The sequence below is a fragment of the Herpailurus yagouaroundi genome, unplaced genomic scaffold, assembly GCF_014898765.1.
Source record: "Herpailurus yagouaroundi ecotype Mexico unplaced genomic scaffold, PumYag 437, whole genome shotgun sequence".
Lineage (NCBI taxonomy): Eukaryota > Metazoa > Chordata > Mammalia > Carnivora > Felidae > Herpailurus > Herpailurus yagouaroundi.
In genome coordinates this window covers 961,155-984,219 of record NW_024412654.1, presented here as the reverse complement: position 1 = coordinate 984,219, position 23,065 = coordinate 961,155, and the positions used below count along the sequence as shown (strand labels likewise).

The window sequence follows — 23,065 nt, the reverse complement described above, 5'->3', positions numbered from 1 at the left end:
TTCTATCAATTGTGTTTTTATAGTTACACTTACTAGTTTATGGGTTCTAGTATGTATTATTTTAGAAATTTAAAAATTTTTTCATGAATAAAAGTTGAGTTTCTTAGTCTCATTTCAAAGATTCTCATTTTTATAAAGAAAAGTGTCTTAGAGCTCATGTCAGTAATGGGCAACAGTTACTCTTTGGAAAACATCAATGTGTCTTTAGAAAGTATGTATTTTTTCCAAGGAGTTAAAGCCAAGAAGCGGAGAACCTGTGAAGAAGGCCCTTTCCCCTTTGCCGCGGCCCTCCCAACTGCCTGTCACCCCTGATGTAAACTAACCCCTCTTCTCCCCGCAATCCTTTCCAGCCGAATTGCCCTTAATCGATTTGATGAAGTTGTACGAAGGAGCTTTTCTGCCCAGTTTCCAGTGGCCGCAGCCGAAGCCTGACAGTGAGGAGGCGAGTGAAGAAGAAGGTCTGTGTTCAACCTTTAAAAAACTGAAAAACTGAGCCTTAAAGCAAAAGCCAAAACACGTAGGGGTTTGAGTTGCCTTAGTTTTCTTTTACTCTGATGGAAGAAAAAGTTGCAAGTGTGTTTGATGTATAATTTTCTGTTGATGTGGTTTTGTTAAACTTTATGCTGTATTTAGCTTATTTATCTTGAGAGAGAGCGAGAGAGCGAGGGCGTGCAGGCTGGGGAGGAGCAGAGAGAGAGGGAGAGAGAATCCCTAGCAGGCTCTGCACTGTCAGCATAGAGCCCTCCACGGGGCTCGATCCCACCAACTGTGAGATCGTGACCTACGCAGAAATCAAGTCAGCCGCTTAACTGACTGAGCCACCCAAGCCCCACTTTTTTTATTTATTAACTTGGTAAAATTTCAGAATACCTGATCGAGTTGTGAACAGCGTAGAAATATTTTTCTCAGGTTTGTAAAAGTCATTATTTTATAGGCTTAGAATTCGTCATATATATTCAGGCTACGCTAGTTTTGACTTTTTTTCAGTTTTATTAGACATTCCGAACAAACACACAGGCTGCACCAAAAACAAGCCTACTTCGTCTTATTTTCATTCTACTTGTTCTGATCCACAGATACGGATTCCTGTGAGCAGAGAGGCTAGGGGCAGGCAGGACCAGAGGGAGGGCTGGTGGCCTCCTTGCTTGCTGAGTTTCCCTTTCTTGGTGGTGGGGGTAATCACTAAGCCCTTAGATACCCGTAAATCTGGTGACGCCAGCTCCTAGTCGCTACAGAGACCTTCATTCTCCGTTTTCACGCAACAGCTTTCCAGAGCGGTTCTACAGCTGGTAGCGTCCTAGGAATTTCCACCCACGTATTTGGTCGGTGTTGTTAGGTAGTAGAACGGATCGAAGACAAGACACCTACTGCATTTGAAGTATTTGGATTCTGTCAGCTCGTTCCCTTTTTATTCTTTCCATCATAAAACTCTCGCAGCGGCTACAGACCCGTTTTTCTGTTCACAGATGTGGAAGACTGCCCGGCTGAGAGCCGGAAGGACGTGGTTCTCATCGACTCGCTGTTCATCATGGACCAGTTTAAGGCTGCAGAGAGAATGACTATCGGGAACCCTCACACAAAGGACATCGCGGAGGTGACCGCTGTGGCCGAAGCTGTCCTGCCCAAGGGCAGTGCCCGGGTCAGCCCCACGGTGAGGCACCGAGCTGCCCCCCGGGGGGGCGGTGTCTTGGTGAGGCCGAGAAAAGGCTCGCGACTGTCCTGTAACTGTTCCAGATGCAGAGGTTGGCTGTCAGGCAGAGCGAACACTGCTCTTGCTTCCCTAGGTCTCCTTTGTGGTCCTCCTGTAGGCCCACCGAACGACTGATTTGACTTCACTGCGGAGAAAAGTGTCTAACGGGTAGTTTGAGGAGTATTTGGCCCGTGTGTTGCTGCAGGTGAAGTTGAACGCCCCATCTCTGTTGTATGGCGCGCTCAGAGATTACCAGAAGATCGGCCTGGACTGGCTGGCCAAGCTCTACCGGAAGAGCCTCAATGGTATATTGGCAGACGAAGCCGGGCTTGGTAAAACTGTACAGATCATTGCTTTTTTTGCCCACCTGGCTTGCAACGAAGGTAAGATTTTGTTGTTTTGAGGACCGCGTATTCGCTAAGACCGACCGTGGGTGGTGCGTCGGGCTGGAGGGCGGGGAGTGTGGCCTGTCTTCCCCTGCTCCACTGCCCTGCGCTCCAGTCCAGGACCCAGGAGACCAGGGCTCAGAAATACGCGTCGTCTGAACAAGCAGAAAAGTCATTTGCGGTCCGCGCTAGATTGAGCAACTCACTGTAACTCAAAATCTGACACGGTGACGACCCACTGGACCGTGTGACCCCGGTGTCCCCCGCCAGTCGGGACCCGTGCCTTCCCTGGGCTGCGGTGCCTGCACCCCTGCCTCCCGACTGGGCCTGCTGCCTGGCAGTGCCTCTGCTCCCCTGCCTGATGAGTTCCTCAGGGAGCGGCTCGCGGGCCCGGTGAGTGTTCGGGGGCTGGGCCACAGCGGAGACCCCGGCCGCTTCCTCGCGCCTGACTCTTTGGACTCACACGTCACCAGTCAGGCCCCGCGGCCTCTGTAGTGGCACGTTCAGGGGCCGGCCCCCACTCGCTGCTCTCCACCCAGCCTGTGGGTCAGGAGCTTTCTTGTCCCCAGCTCTGTGCCTTTGAGGGGGCTGTAGAAGGGCACGTGCCTGGTGTCTTTAACATAGGATGGGGGTTTCCATACAAGTGAGTCTGGGACAAGCAGCATGGTGGTTACGGGCACTAACCACCCCCCATGCAGACAAAAACCCGTGTGTAACTTTGAGTTCCCTAAAACTTCACTGAGGATATAGTTAACCGTTGATCGGGGGCTGAACCTAGAGCACGAACAGACGACCAACACTTACTTTCTGCATGTGTTACGCAGCGTGTTATTAAGGATAAAGTGAGCTAGAGGAAAGAAAATGTCAAGGATGTCATCAGGAAGAGGAAACAAAGTATCATGTGTGTTGAGAAAGATCCGTGTGTGAGTACGTGAACCTGTGTGGTTCACGCTCAGTTCACACTCGTGTTGTTCCCAGGTCGGCTGTAGTGTTTCTCTTGGAAAGGAAATGTTCTGATTCCAGGCTAAACGGGGCTCCTGGATAGCGGAGCAGACACGTTCTCTTCCTCTTCACGGACCTTCGGAAGCCAGGAGGAGGCTCATTAAATTAGGGAGGTGGCGTCCTGCCGTGGGGCGCATGGAGACCTGGGGGGATGCGGGTGTGGACAGGGCTTGTTCCCTCCACTCGGGGCGGTCCCCCCGCCCCGTCTGCCTGCTTGTGGTGCACTCCCCTCACCACCGCTAGTACGCGCCTCTTCTTTGCCCTGTGTTTGGAAAGATTGATCCAGCTCAGTCAGGTTTTAAATACAAACGGATCGACATCAGGGCTCCTTCCTTTCTCGCATTAATCGGTTCTGGATTTTGCCCCAGCTCCAGAGTCTCCAGCTCTCAGGTTCTGTTAGCCTGCTTCCCCCTCAGCACGCCACCTGGCCTCGCTCTCTGGGCGTTGAGGTGAAAGGGGTGTTGGTTACCCTGTTTGTAATAGTAAGAAATTGGAAGCAGACAGCGCTTCCAAAAACGGGCTTTTGTTCCATCGGCTGAATGAACGAACGAACGGATCGGTCAGTCCTTTGCGCGCTCGGCGTTCGCGTGGCGCCTTTGCTGCTGTGGGCGCTGGGCTGTGCGGGAAGGGTAGCAGTGAGCAGAGCGGGAGGCCCGCCCTGGGCGCCTGCAGAAAACCAGAAGTGCAACTGTATTCTGAATGCGGGTCTCTTAAAAACTCTTGGTTCTCGTGGTGGGGGAAGGGCACCCGGGGTTGATGTGCGTCTCTCCTGGAGCGCGCCTGGCGCAAAGCTTTTATCCACTTCCGTGATTTCTTCGCGAAGCGGTCGTTTCCATTCTCGTTCACCTTCCTCTTGGGCGGATCTTCTCGGAACCGGAGGGGACGCTGTGCACGGGGCGAGCACCGGTTGCAGACATGCGCGCTGCGTGCCGTTTTCTCGAGTCTTCTGTTTCCGCTTTCTGACCTGGTTTATGTTTCGTTTGTAGCACGGAAGTTGGCGTTTGTCACGTACACGTTATTCTAATACTTGAAAACGTTATTCGGAGGACCGAGTGGAAGCGGAGGGTTTGGGGCGGTCCGGCAGCCGTGCCGGGTCTGCACGCGCCTCTCGTGTCCTGAGCAGGGTCCCCGTACAGGAGAGCTCTGCCCCACGCCCGCAGCGCGCTCACTCTACCCGGTCCTCCTTCGGCAGCTCCCTGTCGAGTCTCTCCAGTCCAGGGGCACTGGCTGAGCAGGGGGGCGGTGGGGGGACGCCTGTGCGTCATGCCCGGGCACTTTGTGCGCGTGCCTGCCGTGCTTCCGTGCTCGGCACGGCGCCGGGCGCCGGGTGCCTGCTTTCTGTTATCAGAAAAGGGTGAGGCTTTCTGTTACAGACGAAGGTTCTGTCTCTCCTCTCTCACGTAGGCAATTGGGGCCCTCATCTCGTGGTCGTGAGGGGCTGTAGCATCCTCAAGTGGGAGCTCGAGCTGAAACGCTGGTGTCCTGGGCTCAAAACCCTCTTGTACGTGGGCAGCCACCGAGAGCTGAGAGCAAAGAGACAGGTAGGTGGGTGGATGCGTGGAGTACGTCGCACAGGAGGGTCTCCATCTGTGCGGAAGGCAGATTTTGGGGTGTCAGGCGAGCCCTCTGGCGGTTCCTGATTTGGAGCCCCCTAAACGCACAGATGCCCCGTGAGGAAAGCCCCCGGGCGAACGGGCACCCTCGTGCCTGGAATCGGGGGCCGTCCCTTCCCTGCTGCCTGCACGCCCCTGAGCAGCGTAAGCCCAGCGAGAGCTTGTGCCGCGCACGCCCTGATGCGCGTGTGGTAAACGCTCGCCGGGCTCTGCCAACACGCGGGCCAGCTGCCGGGACACCTGCCCTGTGCCGTCTGGCACCGGATCCTGAGTGAAAGTGTACTAGAGCAGCTTCTCGGGTTGTGTCTGCAGTACGTTCGCTCCCGGAAGAAGAGCCCGGGAGGACCTGTGCCGTGTGCCGTGTGCCGTAGCAGCCGGCGGTCCGGAGGAGCGGGGTGGCGGGATGGGGCGGCGGCACGGGAGGCACCGTGTGGGCCGTCTTCCCGCAGGGGAGGCGTGCTCACGGCCGGGTTCTTGTGCCGCAGGAGTGGACGGAGCCCAACAGCTTCAACGTGTGCGTCGCGCCCTACAAGCACTTCTTCAGGGGCTACGCGTCCTTCACGCGGGTGCGGTGGAGGTGCCTGGTCATCGACGAGATGCAGCGCGTCAAGGGCATGACTGAGAGGCACTGGGAGGCCGTGTTCACCCTGAAGAGGTGGGACCCGCCCCCGCTCCCGCCCCAGGGTTCTGGTCGCCGTGCCGATGACGCGAAGCAGGCCGGCGGGTGCGGTCGGCCGCACGGGGGTTCCCTTCGCCCTGATGGGCGTGTGGGGCCGCGGGTCCCGAGGCGCTTGTGTTGTCCGGTCCGTCCCCGGGGCGCGCACTTACCCGGACTCCGTGACCCCGCCGTGCCTTTCCTCTTGCGTCCTCGGGGGCGGCGAGCCCGCAGCCGGCCTGCCGGGCGAGGGCTCAGCCGTGGCCTGTGCTCGCAGCCAGCAGCGCCTGCTCCTGATGGACGCGCCGCCGCACAACACCTTCCTGGAGCTGTGGACCATGGTGCACTTCCTCATCCCCGGCGTCTCCAGGCCCTACCTGCACCCGCCGCTCAAGGCCCCGAGCGAGGAGAACCAGGACTACTATCACAAAGTGGTCATCCGCCTGCACCGGGTGGGTGCCGCGGGCCGGGGCGGCGGGGGTGGGGGGGGGGGGTGGGGGGCGGGGACGGCGAGGGAGACGACGGGAGGGAGACGACGCAACGTGCTCTCGTGTCTCGTCCAGGTGACCCAGCCCTTCATCCTGCGGAGGACGAAGAGGGACGTGGAGAAGCAGCTGACGAGGAAGTACGAGCACGTGCTCAAGTGCCGGCTGTCGAGCCGGCAGAAGGCCCTGTACGAGGACGTGATCCTACAGCCCGGGTGAGCGGGCCCCCGGCCGAGAGGGCGCGCGGCCTGCACCCCGTGCCCTCCCTGCTCCCTGGGCTCACGGCAGAGGCCGGCGAGGCACGCGCGCTCCGACTGGGCGGCTCGGTCTGTGACGGCCCGAGGGGACAGGTGGTGACCGGGGTGCCGCCCTGAGGCTGCACGTGCGGGTCTTGGTGGGGCTCAGGGGGCCCAGCGGGGCACGGTGTCCCCGTGAGACCGTTGTGCGCGCCACGTCCTCGCCGGCAGAGTCGTCAGGATGGCGTCTGCGTGCAGCTTGTTCTCCCGGGCTGGTTCTGGAAAACCCGAGGCCGGAACGTAAGCATGCGTTCTTGCGCCCTGGGACAAGGTCTTAGTCCCTGACGGGTGGCATCGGTGATGCTGCAGGGGAGAGGAGGAGCTGCAGAGTCCTCTTGCCCCGGCCGTGCCCTGGGGACCGGCCACCTTCTTTCGCGTCCGGCAGCTCCTCTCTCGGGTGTGACTTCGGGTTACAGAGAGCGGGGTCCGTGGAGGGTGCTGTCACGCCCGCGGGGGGAGACCCGTCCTCCTCTGTGGGGCTCCCCTGGCGTTCCTTCACCGGCAGCAGACGGTGCCCTCAGGACGTCTGGGCCGTGGGCGTGCTGGGCTCGCCTTGGCGGGGGTGGCGCCGGTCCTGCCTGCGGACGTGGGAGGATGGCGACTGCAGACCTGGGCTGTGGCGTGGCTCCTGCTCCTCGTAGAGCAGTGGGAAGTGACTCTTCCTCTTCGTGTCCGTGGACCTCTTTTTCCCTGAATCTGTCCAGTCACACGGGAGGCGTCGAGCACACCTGTGGCCAACCCCACTTTAGCTCCCGATGACGGACGTGCCTCGTTGCACGTTGACGCGACGGTCTGGGGTCCTCGAGCGGGCTCTGAGCTTTGCTCTGGTCACTCGGCGGCAGGCCGGGTCTCGGTTCTTGCCGTCTTCCGGTGCGCCCTCTCCTCGGCAGACCTCGTCTCCCCCTCTTTCCTGGGGGCCCTGCACACCTGCCCGTGTGAGCCTCTTCCGCTCCAGGGCTTTATTTCCGGGGTCCTGGGCCTCGCTTGTGCTTCGGCATTTTCTTCCGAGATACGTCCCTCGTACCGGCCCTCGTGTAGACAGGGGGCGCCTTACACGTTCTCCTCTCCCTCTCCAGACTCTGCTCTCCGGAGCCCGGCTTGCAGACCGTGTACCTGTCCCTGTCCCTGTCCCTGCCTGGCCGCTTTGCTGGGGCCCGTTTCTTTGTGGCTGAGAGCGGCTCGTGTGGGGTTCTGCTGACTTCCAGCACAGCCCGCCAGCTGGCCACGTTCTCCCGCGGCCGCTTCGGCTATCCCTTGAGGGATATATCCTTGAGTGCCCGGTCTCGTGAGGGCGTCCCCAGAGCACCTTTTGTCTAGACTTCCCTGTCCTCGGACGCAGTAGCCCATCACCCCGATGCCCATCTGGAAGTCTGGCATCCTCCCTGCCACTCCTTGTGCCTCTGTCTTGTCGCCTCTGCTCCCGGGTCTCTGAGGACCAGCCCGCCCTCCATTCGGTCTCCACGGCTCCTTCCCACACCTCCTGGGGACACCGCGCCCTCTTCCTCACCCTGGAGGTCTCCAGCCACTGTGTTTCCCGCATGGGCCTGGCCTGGCCTGCGGTTGGCCTGTGTGTCTGCCTTCATGGCTGCAGGGCCAGGGCTGCTGTCCCACCTGGGGGGCCCTTCCTCCCCCCGGGTCGGGTGCTCTCGCCCTGGTGCCTGCCCTTGCTTTACGGCACTCGTGACTGTGGGGCGGAAACACGTCAACCGCTGCCCATTTAGAGTGTCATTCTCCCCTGGGAGGGGTGGCTGGGACAGCTGTGTGCCCATTCGACCCTCCCTCCTGGCGCTCTGCCTCCCGGCTGGTTTCAAGGGAACGGTAAGCGGCTCTGAGAGTCCTGACTGCCTAGAGGACAGTGGGACGTGAGTGTTCCGGGGGGACTGCTCACCCAGACCTGGCGAGGACGCGCCGGCTGTGCTCCTGTGGTCAGCAGTGTCCACGGCGCCCACACTAATGCCCGTGCTGGTGTTTCTCCCCGAGAGCAGGACACAGGAGGCGCTGAAGAGCGGGCACTTCGTGGACGTGCTGAGCATCCTACTGAGGCTGCAGCGTATCTGCAACCACCCGGGGCTGGTGGAGCCGCGGCTCCCGGAGTCGTCCTACACGGCGGGGCCCCTGCGGTACCGCTCCGCCTCCCTCGTCCTCCAGGCACTCGACGGAGACTCCCGGAAGGTCTGTGTCCGCTTGACACCCGCAGCAGGCGCCCTGTGCGCGGCACCGGGGCTGGGAGGTTGCTTTCGGCGCGCTCGGCCCACGCTGGGGACTCGCCTTCCCCTGACGCACGGTCTGCGCCCTGGGTCGGCCCGGGAGGGACGAGCCCGCGGCTCGACGGCTGCAGAGGAGGGGCTCCTAGCGCCCAGGAGGGGCCGTTTGCGGGGAGCTCAGGGCACCACTACGGGTGCCCGTTGGGGATGCACGCTGGCGTCTCCTAGGCGAGCGCCCGTCACGCGCCGTCTCACGCCTCGGGTGGGTCCTGTGCCCGCATGTGTGTGTTTGCGGGAACCTGGCGTTCTCCGCGTGCCCCCCACCCCACGCGCTGGCTGGGGGGCTTTGGGCTGAGTCCCCCTTGGTGGGGGGCGGGAAGGGGCGTAACCATGCCCTTCCTGTGTGCGCTGTGTGTGTGGGATCCACGGGAAGAACCTGATGCTGTGCCTGGCGTCCCAAGAGCTTGGAGTAGGTCACATTTTACCATTTTCTCTCTCTTGTTCAGTGAGCACTGAGGCCTGCTAGGGGCCAAGCAGTTTTCTAATCACTGAACAGCAGTGAGCAAGACGCCAGTACCCGGTCTGCTTCCATCTTTTGTGTCTGGCTCACTTTGCCGAGCGTACCGATTTCAGAGTTCATCCGTCTTGTGGCGCACGTCAGAATTTCCTTCCTGCTCGAGGCTGAATCGTATTCCCTCTGCAGGTGGAGCGTGGGCTGCTCACCTGGTCGTCCGTTAAGGGACACTTAGCTTACCTCCACGGTTTGCCCGCCGTGAGTCGTGTTACTGTGGATGCTCAAGGAGCAGCTTTGTGTGGACACAGATTTTGTGTTTCTCGGGCACGCGTCTAGGTGTGCGGTTGTGGGGCCATGTGGCACCTCCACGTTAACCTTTTGAGCAGCGGCCAGGCTGTTTGCACATCCCCCCGTGTGTTTGAGGGTGCGGGGGGCTCTCCGGCACCTGCTGTCCATTCCCCTTGTCGACGTCATGATGGGCACGAGGCCGTGTTTCCTCGTTAGAGCACAGGTGAGGGGGTCTGCCCCCAGCTGGAGACTGAGGCCGTGCTCCCGCCTGTGCAACGCGTGTCTCCAGGGCTCCAGACCGAGCGGTGTGGCACACACCCACCTCCGCTTCCCCGGTGCGCATGGTTCTCTGCCCGAAGGCTCCCCTTCTCGATGAGGGCTGGCACTCACTCTGTCTGGTCTCTCTCTCTCCTCTGCTGAGTCCGTTCTGTTCCTCAGCACTGTCTCCTCCATTCCCACTGGCACTTGAGATGGTCTTAACGGCAGGGAAACTGAGGCACGCTGCGGTCCGGTGGCCCGCCTGAGCCTCAGAGTGGCTTCAGGGAGCCCTCCGGGGAGCGTGGCCGCCTGGGCCTGGCAATCCTGTTTGGGATGTGCTTGGGTTCCCATCTTTCTCCTGCCTCGTGGAGCAAAACTGTTTTTTTTCTAGGAAGCGGATCTCTCTGTATTTGATCTTATCGGTCTGGAGAATAAAATGACCCGCCACGAAGCGGAACTGCTGTGTAAGAAGAAGGTGACGCGGAAACTCATGGAGGAGCTGTTCGCCGCGCCGCTCCCGTCGGGCAGGCCGGCGGCTCTCAGACTGAAGCCCAGCAGGTGTGTGGCGTGAAGCGCTGCCTCCTCACCGAAGCCCTCGCTTGGGTCCGGGCCGGCCCCCGATCAGTCATCGGGTCGGTGATGTCCCCGCCCCCCGCTGAAGGGCCCAGCCCCATTGCCCCTCAGGATGCCTGCTGTGGGTCCACACGAGGACCCGAAGGTGGCTGGGGATGAAACAGCCATGGGATGAGGATCCTCTCACTGGGTCGCCTGCTTCTGGAAGCTGGCCTGGCATCCTTAGTGTCTGTGGGGGCAGCTTGTGCACGTGGCATGCGTGAGCAGTCCATACCCCTGGGCAGGGCAGGGCAGGGCGGTGTGGCCCTTTGCTCTCCTAAGAACAACCTGGTGGCGGTTCAGCAGCATTGGGACGTGGGAGGGGACTGTGTGGAGAGGAGGTCGGGGCGGGAGGTCAGGCTGGATCTGCCCAGCGCGTGCTGTGGTGGCCGCTGTTTGGGACAGAGGGTGCACCGTGGGCAGTGTGTGGTCGGGGGGGGCGTGGGGGTGGGCAGAGGGCTCCGCCCCTGGCCGCGGCACAAGGACCCCTGAAGAACATCTGAGTCGATTTTGCAGGTGCCGCGTGGCTGGGAGGGGCAGGACACGTTAGATGATGAAGTGGAAGCAAGTGGTTTAAGATGCGCTAAATCTAGCAAGTTGGAAATCCACGAAATCTCCTACTCGGGCGGCAGATGAGAAAGAAGCGAGAAAACAGGGAGCTTAGTGAGAAAGGGACCAGTTCTGCAAAACGGCACCTGTTCTCGTTGCCCGTGGTGCACGTGCCTCCCTGGGCACCCGGAGCCCGCCCCCCTCTGCCCCCCTCCCTTAAATACACGACGGGCCAGCAGAGCTGCCGTCCTCGGGGGCCAGCCCGGCTTCGTGGCGTGGCTTTCTGTCGGCTGCCTCCAGCTCTTACATTGCACAGGGGCGTAAGCGTCTAGGATTTGCGTCGTTACGCTCTTCCAGGTAAAAGGGACGTAAAGAACACGTCGCGTGTGGTGGCTGTGGGAGAGGTCCCCTGTTGTGGTTTCCTCCCCATCGCCTCCAAGGTGCCCTTGCTGCTTCCACTGTGACCTGTGCTGCCTTGTCACCGGACTGTTGGAGGTGGCTCCCCCGAGCCCCTGCTCCGCTCACACTGCAAGCAGTAGCGTTGAGGCTTCTGAACGTTAGATGCACACGTTCACCGTGTCCCCCGGCCTCAGGGTAGACGGTGCCACTTTGTGTCCTGAGGGTGGTCGACGCCTCCCCGCCCCTGTGCCGAACTGCTCGTTCCAGCCACGCCGGGAGTGGACCCTCGCCATCTCGGGGCGGGGCAGGGGGTGGGGCGCGGGCCCTCCGTGTCTCAGCGGCACACACACCTTCTCGCCAGGTTGTTTCAGCCAGTGCAGTACGGCCAGAAGCCAGAGGGTCGCACCGTGGCTTTCCCCAGCGTGCACCCGCCCAGGACGGCGGCCTCCGCCGCGGCCACCGCCGCTCCGCAGGGCCACGTGCGAGGACGGCCACCGATTGCTACGTTCTCTGCAAATCCGGATGCGAAAGGTAGGCCTCGTGTGCTCGTGCGCCCTCGGTGAGACCGCGGTTCTCTGTGGATGTGCTTCCTCGGCTTCCCCTGCCCCACTGCATGGGCGGCCGTGGCTCTGGACGGGAACGGGCCGCCTGCTTCCGCTCTGCGGAGGACCTCGCGTAGCTCGCTCGTGACTTTCAGGCTTTTTGGTTTGTTGAAACTGGAGTTTCTCCCCCGCAACCCCCCCCCCCCACCCCAAACAAGACATCGCGGTGTCAGTCAAGTCACTGTGGGCGTGCTGACGCGGATGTGCCGTGGAGAAGGCTCTCGGCCATGCGGGGAAGCGTGGGTCCAGGGTTGTGTGTGACACCTCAAGAAGGCCGCTCGTGCTTGGGGTCGCTTCCGTGGCCCGACTGTCGCCGTAAAGAAGGGGCGGGTCGGCTGGCAGGAGGCGACTGTCGGTGTTGCAGCTGTAGTCACTGGGTCCTCAGCGTCCGGCCAGGGCTCACGGCTGCACTCGTGCTGGGGTGGGGGGGGGGTGGGCTCCTGCGGGACCAGCCGACCCCCGGCACCCCGTGTCCTGTGGCAGCAGACCTCGGCAACCAGCGCACAGCGGACACAAAGTTAGGGTTCTCTCACCCCGTAGGCCGCACCCCGCCCTCTCAGCAGGGAGGGTTTCTCCCTCCAGAGACGGTAGATGTTTGCTTTGCTCCTTCGAGACTCGGGTTTGAAAACACTGCGTTTCATGAAGAACCTCTAACGGCTTTGCACAAACCAACCTTATCGATTGCAGTGGCGGCAGCCCCGTTTCAGACCTCCCAGGCCTCCGCCGGCGCGCCGAGACCGCCCGCCTCGACCTCCAGCGCAGCACCTAGCGCGGCCCATCCTGCGAAACCGCGGGCCCCGCCCCCGCCCCCGCCCCAGGCCCCCCCGCACCCGGCCGGGCAGAGCGCGCTGCCTCCGGGGCTGGTGCTCACCTCACAGGCCCAGGCGCGCCTGCCCAGTAAGTGGCCTCGCCCCTCCCGTCCCGCCGCGTCCGGTCAGCGTGTGTCAGGAGCCTTGCCGTCCCCTCTGTCTCCCTGACCCCGTGCCCGGGTGCTGCCTTTCTCGCCACGCTGTCGTTTCTGGCCCTGAGTGCGCGGGGCCCGCATCCAGGGCCCGGGCCTCCCCCATCCTTTTGCCCGACCCCCCTGCCCCCCTTCCCCCCGCCCCCCCACCCCCACCCCCCACCGGGTGTCGGCTCTGCTTCCGTCCTGCGCGTGCTCTGCTGCTGTGCCGGTGGCCCCGCTCCTGCTCCGCACCGGCCGGGGGCTCGCTCCCTCGGCCGCAGGGCTCGGCCCGTGAAGCGGGTGGCACCAGAGCGACAGCACGGAGGGCGCTGGTGGCGGTTGCCGAAAACCAGCCTGGTTTTTACTCTCGCTTAGTGTCACCTTGAAGCCTGGCGTGAGTTACTGCTCAGCTGAGGCATCTTGTAATGATTTGGTAATGGAAATGTCACGATGTTACTTAATTTCCTTAGAACGGTTTATCGTGATCGGTGTCGTTAACCCATTTCCAAATCTTGCACGTGTCCCTGCTCATTGTGCTGTGGGACGCGTCCTAACTGAGACAGTCGTAGGCATCATCGTTTCTCACACGCCCCGTGAGCACTTGGTGTGTGGGTGCAGCCAGTGTCGAGACCTCTCTGGGAAGCTGGGCGAGGGCACGTTGTGAGGAGACCCCCCCAGTTCAGCTAGTCCCTCGTGACGAGGCCTCGTTCCGCTGCCAGCACATAGAGCGGCTGTCTTGGCGAGCTGCCTGAGGGAGGGACATTTCTGTTTGCCGGGGCCAGGTGTGCGGGGGGCCATGCCACAGGAGCTGAGCTCGGGCAGAGTCCCCCGCCGCCCTCCTCTTTGCATGGAGCGGGGCCGGGCGTCCTGTCCACACACACTTCTCCGCGCCTCCTCCTGTCCCTCCTCTTCGCTGCTTTCCGGGGGCAAGACGTTCTCCTCCTCTTCCGCTAACTGTTCTCTGTACGGTGTCGCTGATCGTTCTGCCGTGGGCTTCCTTGGGGGCAGCGGTTAGTGTCCATCATCGACCACTGGGGGTCGGAGCCCCGTGCGCCCCATGCCCGTTCACAGCCCGAGGGCAGCACCTCCCTGAGTTGGGTGCACAGGACTCTGTCCGAGTTACGTTTTCAGAGCTCGTGTTCTAAGCAGTGTCAAGTCTGGCATTTTTCAGTCAACGTTCTGGATCGAATCCTACGGTCTAGTTCTAGTGAGCGTGAAGCTTTATACTTAACGCTACATTTGTGCGACGTATGTATGTCCTCAGATGCATTCCCCAGTCGTGCAAACGTTGTGGGTGTCCCGGAAGCTAGTTACCAGCTCTCTTACGCTTGCAGGGGCGCAGTCGTGTGCCGCTGTGGACTGAATCAGACACATCCTTCTTCACGTTTTGAAAGTTCTCTGAAGAGGTTGATGTTAGAGTTTCAAAGCGTATTACGAGTAGATTTCTGCCATATTTGACGTTTGCTGCTCTTTGGTTGGTTACGGAGAAAAGTAAAATATTTCTCAGTAGTTTCGTTCTTATATTAATATCTGATAATTTAAAATCTCTACCAGTTATAATTAAATAAGTTAACCATCAAGATCCAACGTTAGTTTTAACTTCTGTTTTCTATAAAAATATTTTCTGGAAGCGTTAGAAAGCAATACATAAGAGACATTTCTGTGACACTTCAGTGAACCACAGACGGTGGGTCTAGACCACAAGCGGTTGTCAGTGGAAGAGTTGCAAGTTTCCCAGAGGCTTTAATCCCCTTTTCCTCTGCATTTCCGCAGGTGGGGAGGTGGTCAAAATAGCGCAGCTGGCGTCCCTGGCGGGACCGCAGAGCCGAGTTGCCCAGCCAGAGACCCCCGTGACGCTGCAGTTCCAAGGGAACAAGTTCACCTTGTCGCATAGCCAGCTGCGACAGCTCACGGCCGGCCAGCCCCTGCAGCTGCAAGGTAAGGGCCAGCTGCCCGTGGTGACCGGCGGACAGCTCTCCTGTCAGCCCGGGCCCCCCCCTCCCGTCCCCGACTGCCGCTGGGACTCAGAGGAGCTCACGTCCGACACTGTAGATGGCCTTCGTGAGTCCTCCATTGTGGGGTGTTCAGGGCACTGGCCGTGTAACACCAAAGCACGTGCTTGCTTGGAGTTGAGGCACGCTCTGTCGCCGATCTGGGTTTTTTTTTGGAGGGGGGATTTGTTTTTGTCATTGTTTTTTTGATAAAATACGCTCTTTGGAAATGTTCCCTTTTGCTTTGTTTTTGTTTTTTTTTTTACACTTATATTACCATTTTTTAAGTAAGTTCTACGCCCAACGTGGGCCTTCAACTCACGACCCTGAGATCAAGACTTGCATGCGCTACTGACTGAGCCAGCCAGGTGCCCCAAATAGTCCCTATTTTAAAAATCAAAATGAAAATATCTGTTACTTTCTAATTTTGGCATGAAATAAATCGTCCTGATGCCACCAGAGAACTAGCAATTTACGTAGAAGTTACCTTCTTTCATATACAGGTTTTATGGCATTGACTCCCAGACCAAAGCCCCCCAGGCCCTTGTCTGAATGGACGTGTTCCTATGGTAACTTCTCCGTGCAGAGGACGGGGGGGTGTAGTCTGAGGGGCACGCGAGGATTAGCCCAAAATGACCACGTGGCAGCAGCTCAGAGTCTGAGTCCCCCTTGCCTGTGGGTCCCGGCCACGGGTGGGGCCTGCAGCGGCCTCCTGGGACGAGGCGACCCCTGTCAGCCAGGGTTGGGGCGCTCCGTATGGGCGCTGGATGGTCAGGCGCGGGTTGGCAGAGCGGAGCCCCAGGAAGCCTGCAGCAAAGACGCCGCTTGATTGGGCTTCGTCCGCTCTTCCCTCGGTTTTCCGGCTAGAAGGGCAAGGCTATCTGGCAATGCCTCCAGCGTGTCGGAGCACAATGTGGGGCCGCGCCTGCAGAGTAAAAGACGGCACAAAGAGTCACACAAGAGGCCGGGTGCGGCAAGCCCCTTAACCAGTGAGGAGAGCCGCGGCATCTGGGCCAGAAACCGTTTCTAGCGGTTTCTTCATCACGCTTTCCGGACTGGCAAGCACCAGCGTGGGGTCCGGAGGCTGGGGCTCGCCCCGTGAGTCGTGTGGCTCCTCAGGCTGGTGGGACACACCTCCGTGGGCACCTGTTGCACCGCTGCAAGTCAGGAGCCGCATAGATGCGAGGAGCGTTTTCTTGACTTTGAGCAAAAGCGACTTTGCTCCATCTGGTGTTCGTTCGTCGTAAACGAGATGTTCTCGTTGTTTCTCTAGTAACTAAACTCTGCGTTGCCTCGTTGGGAGTAAATCTGATTTTGGATTCAGTGTTTTGCTTCATTTGTTCCCCCATGTTTGGAAGTGAGCGTGGCCGGGAGGGAGAGGCGTGCACGGCCTGCGGCTGACGCCTCCCGCCGTCCGTGTGATTGATTGCAGGCAGCGTCCTCCAGATCGTATCCGCCCCCGGCCAGTCCTACCTGCGGCCTCCAGGCCCCGTGGTGATGCAGACCATGTCTCAGGCGGGCGCCCTCAACGCCCTGGGAAGCAAGCCCCCGGCGGGCGGCCCGGGCCCTGCACCCGTGACACCGCCAGGTAGGGTGCTCAGAGCGGGAAGACTTGGCTTCCGGAGCTTCTTTCTGTGCGACTGTGCTTGCAAGGTAACCGGAAGGTGTCTGTGGTTTCCGCCTGTGGCGCCTCCGAGCCCGAGTCCGCTGGTGAGCGTCTCCGGTTTCCACAGACAGGCCGCCAGCAGCCTGGGTTGTTTTCCTGCTCTTTCCCCGCACAGCTGTCTGTGGAGTATGACCAGTCTCCACTCAACCTCAGATTTTTTCTTTCTGTTCTAACGACAGGCTTGGGATCATGAGAAATTTTGCCTGTCAACATCACAAGTACATTTAGCGAACGTGCTTGAATTGGCCCTGGGACCGGTGATGGACCAGGATTCAGGCCCTTCTCTGCCTGGCCTGTCCTTGGCCTGCTTCCCCCCAGGGTCCTGCTGTCCTGGACATACTCATCTTCCTGTGGTCTGAGGCGGCCGAGCAGGCAGTCTGGCAGGGACCCCTCCCAATCCATGGCCCTTGTCCCCTGCTCAGCCCCAGTCTCTGTGTTGTCTGTGCTGAGACTGGGTGGGGCCTCTGTCCCTGCTCCCTGTCAGGCCCCGTAGTGGGGTCTGGAGGAGACCGCGGGGCTGGTGGCATTTGCACATCCCCGCCACGGCAGGTGCCCCCACCTGTGGCTGGTGCTGTTTCCCAGGCCTCCCTTGCCTTCCAGAACTCGCTCCTGTCCCCTGTCCCCACAGGGCAGTCGCCCCCACCACACTCTTGTGCCCAGTGCCTGCCCCTGCCCCATCCCCTGAAGTGGCGTTTTTTTGTTTTTTTTTTTTTCTAGTTTTTTTTTTAAGGTTTTATTTGAGAGAGAGGGAAACAGAGCGTAAGTAGGGGGGGAGGGGCAGAGAGAGAGGGAGGCACAGAATCCAAAGCAGGTTCCAGGCTCCGAGCTGTCAGCACAGAGCCCAATGTGGGGCTTGAACCCAAGAACCGTGAGGTCATGACCCGAGCAAAGTCAGACACTTAACCGACTGAGCCACCCAGGCGCCCCAAGGTGGCTGTCTTATCCCAGGTCTCTGTCAGTCTTCAGTGCCCCCCGTGCAAAGTCCCTGTCAGGATGTGCCACGTGGCCTGGCTGACGGGGGCGGGCTGGTGGGGCGCAGATCCATCCAGCCTCAGTTTGGAGAGACAGGGTGGTGCTGGCTCCCTGCGGGGGGGCATGCAGGTGAACAGAGTCCCAGGGGACGCGTGCATCGTCACAGTGAGGATGACCACGGGTCTCCAGTGTGGGTGCCGCCTCTGGACACCCTGGGGGCTCTCCACACCATGCCGTTCAGCTCAGACAGGGACCAGAGAGTGGGGGCTTTGCTGACAGCCCCAGAGGATGTGACACACTGCATAGAGCGAGCTGCTGGGGGAGGGGGTCCGCAGAGCCACCGGGAGCTCTGTTTTCCGACCCGTCCCTCTTGCTTTGCAGTTGGTGCGCCTGGGCGAGTGGCAGTCAACCCCCTGGCCACAGGAGAACCTGGCATGGCCTCAAAAGCAGCCTCCCCCGTCGGAGGGCCGGCCCAGGTACGGCGGGGCAGCTGGCGCCCGTGCTACGTGGCTGCCCGCGGGCCCCTCTTCGCGCGGAAGTCGTTTCTCAGAAGCTACTTGGGGGGCGGGGGGAGGCATGGTTTTTAACAGTGTCATCGGTATACGTGCCTTCGAAAGCACATCGTCTCTCAATTTCAGAACTTGATTTTATAAATACGTTTCGTAACAGATGAAACTGGGTCTTGTGATTCCAGAAATCACATTTCACGTTTTTCACGCTCCTCTGTCCGTCTTCTGGGCGTCAGAAATGCTCACCACGTTGGAGGAGAAGTGCACCCATCGGTTCTGCCTCCTTGCTGTTGCTTTTTGCCGCAGGATGGGCCGTGGGCGTCTCCGAGGACTGGCGTGCGGGAGGGACGCCGCAGGGCTTGGTGAGACCAGGCACCGGGCTTGCTGCTCTTCAGTGGCCGTTTTCGCCCTGTTTCCCATAAAGGAGGAGAAGACCAGACTTCTGAAGGAGCGACTGGACCAGATCTACTTGGTCAACGAGCGACGCTGCTCTCGAGCTCCCGTCTACGGCAGAGATCTGTTGCGGATTTGTTCTGTGGTCGGCGGAGAACAGGCACCTTGGCTCAGGGCTTCTGACAGCGGTCACCAGAAAGGGGTCGGGCCGGCCGGTGGTCACTCCTCACCCTCAAGCGGTCAGAGGGACCTGGTTTTGACACTGACCCAACGGCAAGCCTGCCTGCAGGATGTCATCGACAGGTGGGGCGACCTCTGTGTATGCTTGCAGTCTGCTCCCCGAGACGGGCTTCCCAAGTGCCCCCAGCGGAGCGTGTCTGGCCCCCCCCCCCCCCGCCTCCCCACTTCGTGGCTGTTGGTTTCTCCACGAACTGTCCCTCGGAAAGTCTGTTGAGAAATCATTTCCGGGGTCTCTGGCTCCGGCATCAGTCTGTCTCTTCACCTTACGGGAAGGTGTGTGTCCTCGGGGTGCTCTCTTCTCCCTTGGGTTCCAGGCCTGTCCCCAGGGCAGCGTCCGGGTCGACGTGGGCTGGCCTGGGTGCAGAGCCACAGCACCGACCACAGCCTGGCCATGGGGGGACTGTCCACTGTGGCAGCGAGGAGTTTTCTGTTGTGCTCCTTTACGTAACATTTTACTCAAAAGCCATGTGGAAGATGTAACGTCGCTTGACAGGAAGTGTGTGTTTGAGATTGAAACTCAGAAAAGAGCTATAGAAGAGAAAACAATCACCCAGATGCTGTGTGCACGGCCCCCTGGCCCCAGCCCGCAACTCTGCTTCCTCCGCCCCATCTCCGCTTCCTCCGCAGCCAGCAGGGGGGCTTAGCCCATTTGCGCTCCATCCCCTGCTTTGAGTGCGTGTCCGGTCCCCCCCGGGCGCGAGTCTTCTCTCCCTCCCGCTCTGTCTGTGGGGCCGGGCGCAGGCCTCATGGTCACCGCGTGTTTCCAGCGGGGACGCGGTGACCTCCAGCAGCCTGGCTCGGGTGGGCCGTGCGGTCTCACCGCCCTGAAACCCCCTGTGCTCTGCCTGTCCGCCCCTCCCCTCAGAGCCCGCCGGCCCCTTGGCTGCCCCGCCCTGCGTCCAGCAGCGGTGAGCTACCGCCCCGCTGCCCCCGTCCTCGTCACACTTCCGTGGCCGGCGTAGTGGGCTCGGGTCGCTCTGACGGGCGTGCGGTGGCGTCTCATGGGGGCCGTAATCTGCGCTTCCCTGAGGACGTGCGACACGGAGCCTCTCTTCGTGGCTTTTTGCCGCGTTCTGCGGAGAGGTGTCCGTTGAGGTCTTTGGCCCATCTGGTAAACGGGTTGCTCATCTTCTCGTTGTGTTTTAAGAGTTGTGTGTGTGTTAGGACCGCAGTCCTTCATCAGCCGTGTCTCTCACGGACATCTTGTCTACGGCTCGTCTCCTCGTGACGCTGGCTTTCGCAGGGCAGACTATTTGGTTTTAGTGGAGCCCAGCTGTGTCTCCTCTCGTGGTCATGCCTTTGGTGTTGGACCTGCAAAGTCCTGGCCAGCCCCGGTCACCCGGGCTCCCCCTGCATCGTTCTGCAGGGGTGTCCCTGTCTGCGTCTCCTATTTACATCTACAGTCGGAGCTGAGCGAGTGCCAGTGAAGGGACTGGGTCTGTGTCTAGATTCAGTCTTCCCCAGCCCGCACACCTGCAGTCCTGTGTTGTGGAAAGTCTTAAGATGCACACGAGCTAAAGAACGCAGCGAGCCCCGTGCTCCCAGAGCCCGTCCCCGGCAGCTGTCAGCGTCTGCCCAGTCTCGAGTCACCCGTCTGCTGCCCCGGAGCAAGGCCGTCCTGAGACAGGTTCCAGACAAACATGATTTTGTCGCGCTCTGAAAGCAACACGGTCGCCTGATCACAGCTAAAAAAGGAGCCGTTCCTGATGTTATTAAGTGCGTATTGAGCCTTCTCATTTTTGGTTGTCTCCTAAGTCCTGTCTGTGTAGTTCAAGTCCGAATCTTGGCAGGGAGGTGCTCAGCGGTCAACAACTCTCTCTCTCTCTCGTGTCTTTTTTTTTTTTTTTTTTTTTTTAATTTTTTGTTTAACGTGTATTCATTTTTGAGAGACAGAGACAGAGCATGAGTCGGGGAGGGGCAGAGGGAGAGGGAGACACAGAATCCTAAGAAGGCTCCAGGCTCCGAGCTGTCAGCACAGAGCCCGACGCGGGCTCAAACTCACAAACTGCGAGATCGTGACCTGGGCCGAAGTCGGACACTCAACCGAATGAGCCACCCAGGTGCCCCCGTCGTGTGTCTTCTGATCGGGTTCTGCCGCTTCCTCTTCTCTTTCCCCCTGCCGTGGACTGTTGGTTGAGGAGACCTGGGGGTTTGCCCCGTAGGACTTTGCACAGTCTGTATTTGGCGATGGTTCCTCGGGGTGTAACTGGACGTGTTACTTTGTTCTCTGTCTCGTCTGTAAATTGCTTGATCCAGAGGCTTGATCAAGCGTCCGTGGGTTGTTGCTTTGGGGTTTTTGTTTGTGAGAACGGGGGTGACCGTGAGTCCCGTTAGGAAACACGGGGTGTGCGATGCGTGTGTTTGCACACGGCTGTTGCTTGTTCCAGCAGCTTTGTCGCGAGAAGGTCTTTGCTCCATTGGGAGTGCTCAGGGGACTGTGCTGGCCTCTCTGGAGGTTCCTTCCTGTCCTCGGCACCGTGGTGGCATCCTCTCCATCCCTGTGGCTTTGCAGTGAGACTTGGTGTTGGGAGGCATCCCTCCTCCAGCTTTGTTCTTGTTTGGTGTCGTGCGGGCTCTTCTGGTCGCTGCGTGCCCACGCTGACCTGGGGCCCACGGTGCGGGCTGTCTGCAGACTGGCTGGCTGAGGTTTGCTTTGGGATCACGCTGAGCCTTCAGGTCAGGAGCAGACGTGCTAGTCCTGTGGGCTCTTCCGACCCATGAACATGGAATTGCTCTCCGTTGTTTTAGGTCTTTGATTCTGTCCATCAGGGTTTTGTTGGTGGATGGCATTTTTGTCCACACACACTTGGTGGCAAGTCCGGGACGTTCATCTGGAGCTGCCCTCCCAGTGCGGGTGGCCTCCGGAAGCCGGAGGGGTGGCACATGGCTGCTCTCTGCAGGGCCCTCTTCCTGCTGCGTCTGGCTTCCCTCCTGGTGGCACGGTGGCTCTACGGGCTCTGGGGGTCCCATCCCCTCCCCCAGCCATCCAGGAGACATGGCACCTGCATCCCCAGATGGACACGTGCGCTTCATAGAGAATGGGCCGTCCCTGTTCCTGCTCCTGCGACCTCGGGGTGCCCTGCACTGCTTGTTTCTGTCCTGGGGGCCCTCATTGGCCGGCACTGGAGGGACCCACTCCCATGGTTGCTGTGACGGGTGGTGTGGGCCAGCCAGCCATGTCACCCCCATGGGGACTACACTTAGGCACTCTGGCTTCTCTGGCAACTCACTCTTAGAAGGTTCTGCCCACTTCCTTCTTGAGCCTTTGCTTCCTGAGACAGGTGCTGCCCGCTAGGGATGCTGTGGGCACCACGTGTGATGCGTGTACTTTCTGCTTCTCAGGGTGGTGTGTGTGATCCCTCCGGTGGTGGCCGCGCCCCCCTCCTTGTGGGTGGCGAGGCCGCCGTCCCTCTACAGCCACAGGATGAGGGTCCTGAGGCACTGCCTGCGAGAGCACACGGCTCCCTACGCACAGCAGCTACAGCGCATGACGGCCCTGCGCTCCCTGCGGTTTCCCGAGCTGAGATTGGTGCAGTTTGACTCAGGTACGAGAAGGCTCCCTTTTGCTCTGCTCCTTGGTTTCGGTTTCGGTTGCGTTTATTTTAAGAGCGTGTGTGAGCGAGTGGGGGAGGGCGGTGAGGGTGGGTGGGGGGAGGAGAGAGAGTCTCCAGCAGGCTCCAGAGGCAGTGCAGAGCCCAGCGCAGGGCTCGATCTCACCAGCTTGAGATCGTAACCTGAGTGGAGATCGAGAGTGGGACGCTCCTCCGACGGAGCTGCTGAGGCGCCCCAGCTCTGTTCGTGAGGTGGGGTTCCCTTGCCCTGGGTCGTGAGAGACTCTTGATGGCGTTAATTTCACAGGCAAGCTGGAAGCTTTAGCCATTTTACTTCAGAAGTTGAAATCCGAAGGACGTCGCGTGCTGATCTTGTCGCAGATGGTTCTCATGTTGGACATTTTGGAAATGTTCTTGAACTTCCATTATCTCACCTATATCAGAATCGATGAAAACGCCAACAGTGAGCAGCGGCAGGTAAGGAAGAAAAGATCTTCTCTGTTATAGCTTATGCTTCAGCGTCGTTAACCAGTTTCGCCAGTCTCCGCTCTGGTTTCTCAGAGCCGTGGCGGCCCTTTAGTAGGTCTTTAGCACGTACACGCCGTTACTGGGCGTGTGCGGCCCGCTGGCTGTCTCAGTGTCAGGACAGGCGGCCTGCGGTCACGAGGAGCGGGTTGGTGGGCTCCAGGAAGCAGCGGGGCGTGGAGGTGCGGGCGCGGTCCCGACGCGGCGCACCCAGCGAGTGCCGTCTCGCGCGGCGTGCCCCTCCGTTACTCGCCAGGTCGGCTAAGCGTGTGTTGCTACAGCGGGCGCAGTGAGACAGACGTGCTCGTGCGCTCCCGGCGGGCGTGAGGCCGCGCGGCTCTGTAGGAGACGGGTCGACAGTGTGGGCGTGTGCCTGCCCGGGTAATTCCGGGTGGAGGGCTCAGCCCTTCAGCGCCTCACTCCCCTCCAGAGCGACACGCGCGTCCAGCCGTGCGATGGGTCGGCAGGTCGCGTGTGTGCCGTGGTGCTTGGTGGTGTCGTGAGCACGCGCTGTCCCCCGTGGGCTGGATGACCAGGTCGTCATCGGAGCGTTCGGAACGGGAGTCGGGAGCACGGGAGAACGTTCCCGAGCGCTGGAAGGCCTGCCGCCGGATCGTGGAACGTGTCGGCCTCTTCGCGTGCTCCCGCACCCACGGGACTTTCTGCCTGTGCGCACGCTCGCTGAGGAGGGCCTAGGAGGAGACGCGGCGCGGTGTTAACCG

At 60.3% G+C, this 23,065-nt stretch overlaps 1 protein-coding gene across 12 annotated transcripts in view; it reads left to right on the top strand.

Annotated features, from left to right (window-relative positions):
* The window catches only part of EP400 (E1A binding protein p400), a 102,620-nt gene that overhangs the window by 38,961 nt on the left and 40,594 nt on the right, over positions 1 to 23,065 (top strand). For 11 of the 12 annotated variants that reach the window (XM_040464160.1, XM_040464168.1, XM_040464165.1 and 8 more), the window contains 17 exons: positions 351 to 458; positions 1,467 to 1,651; positions 1,896 to 2,073; positions 4,483 to 4,619; positions 5,177 to 5,346; positions 5,624 to 5,798; positions 5,910 to 6,046; positions 8,113 to 8,299; positions 9,783 to 9,949; positions 11,313 to 11,482; positions 12,241 to 12,450; positions 14,270 to 14,434; positions 15,920 to 16,075; positions 17,507 to 17,601; positions 18,059 to 18,330; positions 21,610 to 21,812; positions 22,126 to 22,295. In XM_040464160.1, the coding sequence (XP_040320094.1) occupies positions 351 to 458; positions 1,467 to 1,651; positions 1,896 to 2,073; positions 4,483 to 4,619; positions 5,177 to 5,346; positions 5,624 to 5,798; positions 5,910 to 6,046; positions 8,113 to 8,299; positions 9,783 to 9,949; positions 11,313 to 11,482; positions 12,241 to 12,450; positions 14,270 to 14,434; positions 15,920 to 16,075; positions 17,507 to 17,601; positions 18,059 to 18,330; positions 21,610 to 21,812; positions 22,126 to 22,295 (2,885 nt within the window). The remainder of the gene's footprint in view (positions 1 to 350; positions 459 to 1,466; positions 1,652 to 1,895; positions 2,074 to 4,482; positions 4,620 to 5,176; positions 5,347 to 5,623; positions 5,799 to 5,909; positions 6,047 to 8,112; positions 8,300 to 9,782; positions 9,950 to 11,312; positions 11,483 to 12,240; positions 12,451 to 14,269; positions 14,435 to 15,919; positions 16,076 to 17,506; positions 17,602 to 18,058; positions 18,331 to 21,609; positions 21,813 to 22,125; positions 22,296 to 23,065) is intronic. The other variant, XM_040464169.1, reaches the window with a different exon arrangement.